Source organism: Schistosoma mansoni, chromosome 2 (genome assembly GCF_000237925.1).
Source record: "Schistosoma mansoni strain Puerto Rico chromosome 2, complete genome".
In the NCBI taxonomy this organism is placed as follows: Eukaryota; Metazoa; Platyhelminthes; class Trematoda; order Strigeidida; family Schistosomatidae; genus Schistosoma; species Schistosoma mansoni.
Window position 1 is genome coordinate 10,031,554 of NC_031496.1, and position 3,335 is coordinate 10,034,888.

The following is a 3,335-nucleotide window of genomic DNA, read 5'->3' on the forward strand; positions in this document are numbered from 1 at the left end:
TTTAAAACAAAAGTAAAGTCTTGTAAGCAAAGATGGATAGTGATTAGCAGTGGAATCCAGGACGCGCGTTTCCTCCTATTTATGACTCGTCAGCTGGATGTGCCTGCATCTCAGAGTTGATGTTCACTCTGAGACTCGAACCCAGTACCATTCGCTTCAAACGCCATAGCGTTATCATTCTTTGCTTATAAGGCTTGTGAATTAAGACAATATCGAGGCGATACACACAGAATGCACATATGGCAATAAGAGACTGACCAGCTGCAGTCCTGAACATCAATGGAAAGATCCAAACAAACAATTCTAAGTGAAAAGTAAAGTCTGTCATGTTATTCAAGTGGAAGATTTTTACAGATTAGTTCTAGTTGAAAGTAATTTTCTATGGGAATTCATATTTTTTTGAGAAACATTGTACACAATAAACTTCTACTAGTTCCGTACTATAAGTATTTTCAATAGTGTGTGAAGTGAAACATTGAATTCACTGGTTAGAATATTCGAATTTCATCCACTAAGTTGCATATTTGAGTCCGATTCTTATCGTTTCAGTTTGAGCAACTGTATAGTATCAATAACCCTCATACTTGAAGTGTAACTTGAATTTTTACCCGGAAAATGTGTTCATCTATAAAAACCACTAGATAAATATGAAGATTTTTAACATGTTTAAATATATCAAAACCCTTTTGTTATCATCCTATTAATGATTGTTGTAATACGTGACAATTAGATTTCTTTGAAACATTCGATAATCAAAACATAAATTTTCGATCTTAAAACTTATAATAAATATCAAGAGATCATATGCTCACTAGTGACTGGCTCTATGAGGTATTTCCTGGAGTTCTAGTGAGAAGCAGTAACCAGTGGAGTACAACCAGGTCTGTTGGGAGATATCAACTCATTGAAGACAATTGGTGAACGATTGATCAACTTCGTGGATTGGTTGGAGTTAGGTATTAACAGCGTTGGATGCCCGTCGGTTCAATGGTCTATCGGTTAAGTGCTCTGGCGCAAGACTGGTAGATCCTGGGTTCGAATCTCGTGAGACTCGGAATGGTGGATGCGCACTGCTGAGGAATCCCACAGTAGGGCGAAACGGTCGTCCAATTCTTCCAGGTTTTCCATGGTGGTCTAGCTTCAACTGACTCATGATCTCAACTATATAATAAATATTTCGAAATAACTGCCATCATTTTACTGATATGAAATTACATAGCGATAGATAAAGGTTGATCTTGCATGAACAATCATTAAAAACCAAGATACAGACTATACGGTTGCTTCCTCCTCATATGAGACTGTTCAACAGTATACATTTCTAACTTTATGTGAGATAAAGCATAGAACTTTCAGTTCCATTTATTGTGTTCGTTTTTAATCAAAAATAATTTTGTCATTTATTGTAATCATTTTTGTAGAAATTGACGTGAATTAGCAACAACATTATCTTTGAAACGCATGAATTCAAATCATTTAATGGCTTATAATTCTATGACAACTTGGCCAGAATTAGCACATCAATTTGATATTAAAACAATGAAACAATATCATAATTATAACACAAATACTAATAATACTACTACTAATAATAATAATAGTAGTAATACATCAGATCCTTATTCATTATATCCATCGAATTCTTTTAGAACAAGTAAGAACTCTTATCAAAGCAATAATGTTGTCAATTATCAATATGATAATAATAATAATAATAAACTAGAACAATATACGAAATTTGATACAATAATATCGGATAAACTATTGAAAAGTAACAGTTATAGAAAGAATAATTTTAAGAATCTTCCAATGAATCAATCTGTATCTAATTTGACTCCTTCTAAATTTATAAATTATGATCAAATGATGAATGATAAACAGATAGATGGTGAAAGAAAACTATCATCTCATTCAAATGATATAAATTGTAAGTTTATTTATTTTTGAATTTATTATATAGATTAGTAACTTGTCGGTTTAACTTTAATCAATCCACGAAATTGCATGACCATATTCCATTGTCTACGGTAACTGTCTCCATATCTAACATGGATTAGCTCCACTGGTCATGGTTTCTTACTAGAACTCCGAGAATTTCTTATTGAAGCTAGTCACTAGTGAACACAAGATGGTCGCGCAATATTGTGGATTGGGTTAAGTCAGATATTATTACCGTCACTTGCCGGATTGATGGTCTAGAAGTTAAAAGTTTACGACCAAGACTGAGAGAAATACCTATCCAAAACAGAACAGAACTATAAACACAAAATATACCATTCATAACTGTTAGGCACAATTTTCGTATTCAAGCTTGTCACTGTATCTTATCTAAGTTTTCGAAAACCATACAAGGATCATTAATGAAAGATGAGTAAGATCAATGAGAACTCAAATACACCTTTTGAAGTAATTGTAAAATGTGAATCGAAGAAAGCCATCTAGTTCATTAGTAGTTAAACGAAACACGTATATGATATTGTAAGTATGCACATTATTAGGCCATTTCCTACTTTAATTGAGCATATGCGTAACAGGATATAGAATTTTATTCTACAAACTCAAGAAAAATTATCTACATTCATTGATCTACTTTGTGGATAACAGTTGACGAAGACCAAATATTTACAAAAGTTTTCAGTTATACAAACTGCACGAAGTAAAGGTCTGTATCTCAAACTTGACTTTGTATAGTATATCCGAAAATGAATTGGTAATAACAAGAAGTATAAATCTATGATGTTGAGTGGTTTAGTGTATATAATCAAAAGATATCCTGACGTACATTCATTCTTACATAATGTTTCCTTTATCAAATAACGTAATTCTATCAGTAGCAGGGTAGCCTATTTATTAAATCTATAATCTACAGCAATATATATTTTTACTTAATATACTTTAAATAACGTTATAAGATGACAGTTATTGTGTATTTGTGTAACAGGTGATTTTTCTAATATTCTACTGAGAATTTACTTCCAGTTTGTTGAGAATCAAAATTCATAGTCGATCTCATCACTTTTGATCATTAAGTTAATCGATATTCTCTTAATTAATGGAATACTTAGAATTTTATAAATTGTTTATGAACCTGTTTATTTAAGTATTGTGGTGTGAGCTACTTATATTCACACAAGTAGTATATAACGATGGTTGGGCATTGAATGCATTTCAGTAGAAGATCGATAAGAAGGAAAAGGAGACGAAACGCAATCGGTATGAAAATGTATGAACAATGATAATCGGAGACTATGGACTGATATTTACAGAAGGAACGGTCAAGATTGAGACAAACGATTGATAATTTGTAAACTAACTGTTTACTGTATGGTGTCAGA

At 32.1% G+C, this 3,335-nt stretch overlaps 1 protein-coding gene across 1 annotated transcript in view; it reads left to right on the forward strand.

Moving 5' to 3' along the window:
- Window positions 1-1,809: 1,809 nt before the first annotated feature.
- Window positions 1,810-3,335, forward strand: part of Smp_175410 (zinc-finger domain containing protein) — a gene marked incomplete at both ends in the record, with an annotated part of 8,708 nt that continues 7,182 nt past the window's right edge. Inside the window, one exon of the mRNA XM_018795626.1 lies at window positions 1,810-1,927. Within this exon, the coding sequence (XP_018649920.1) occupies window positions 1,810-1,927 (118 nt within the window). The remainder of the gene's footprint in view (window positions 1,928-3,335) is intronic.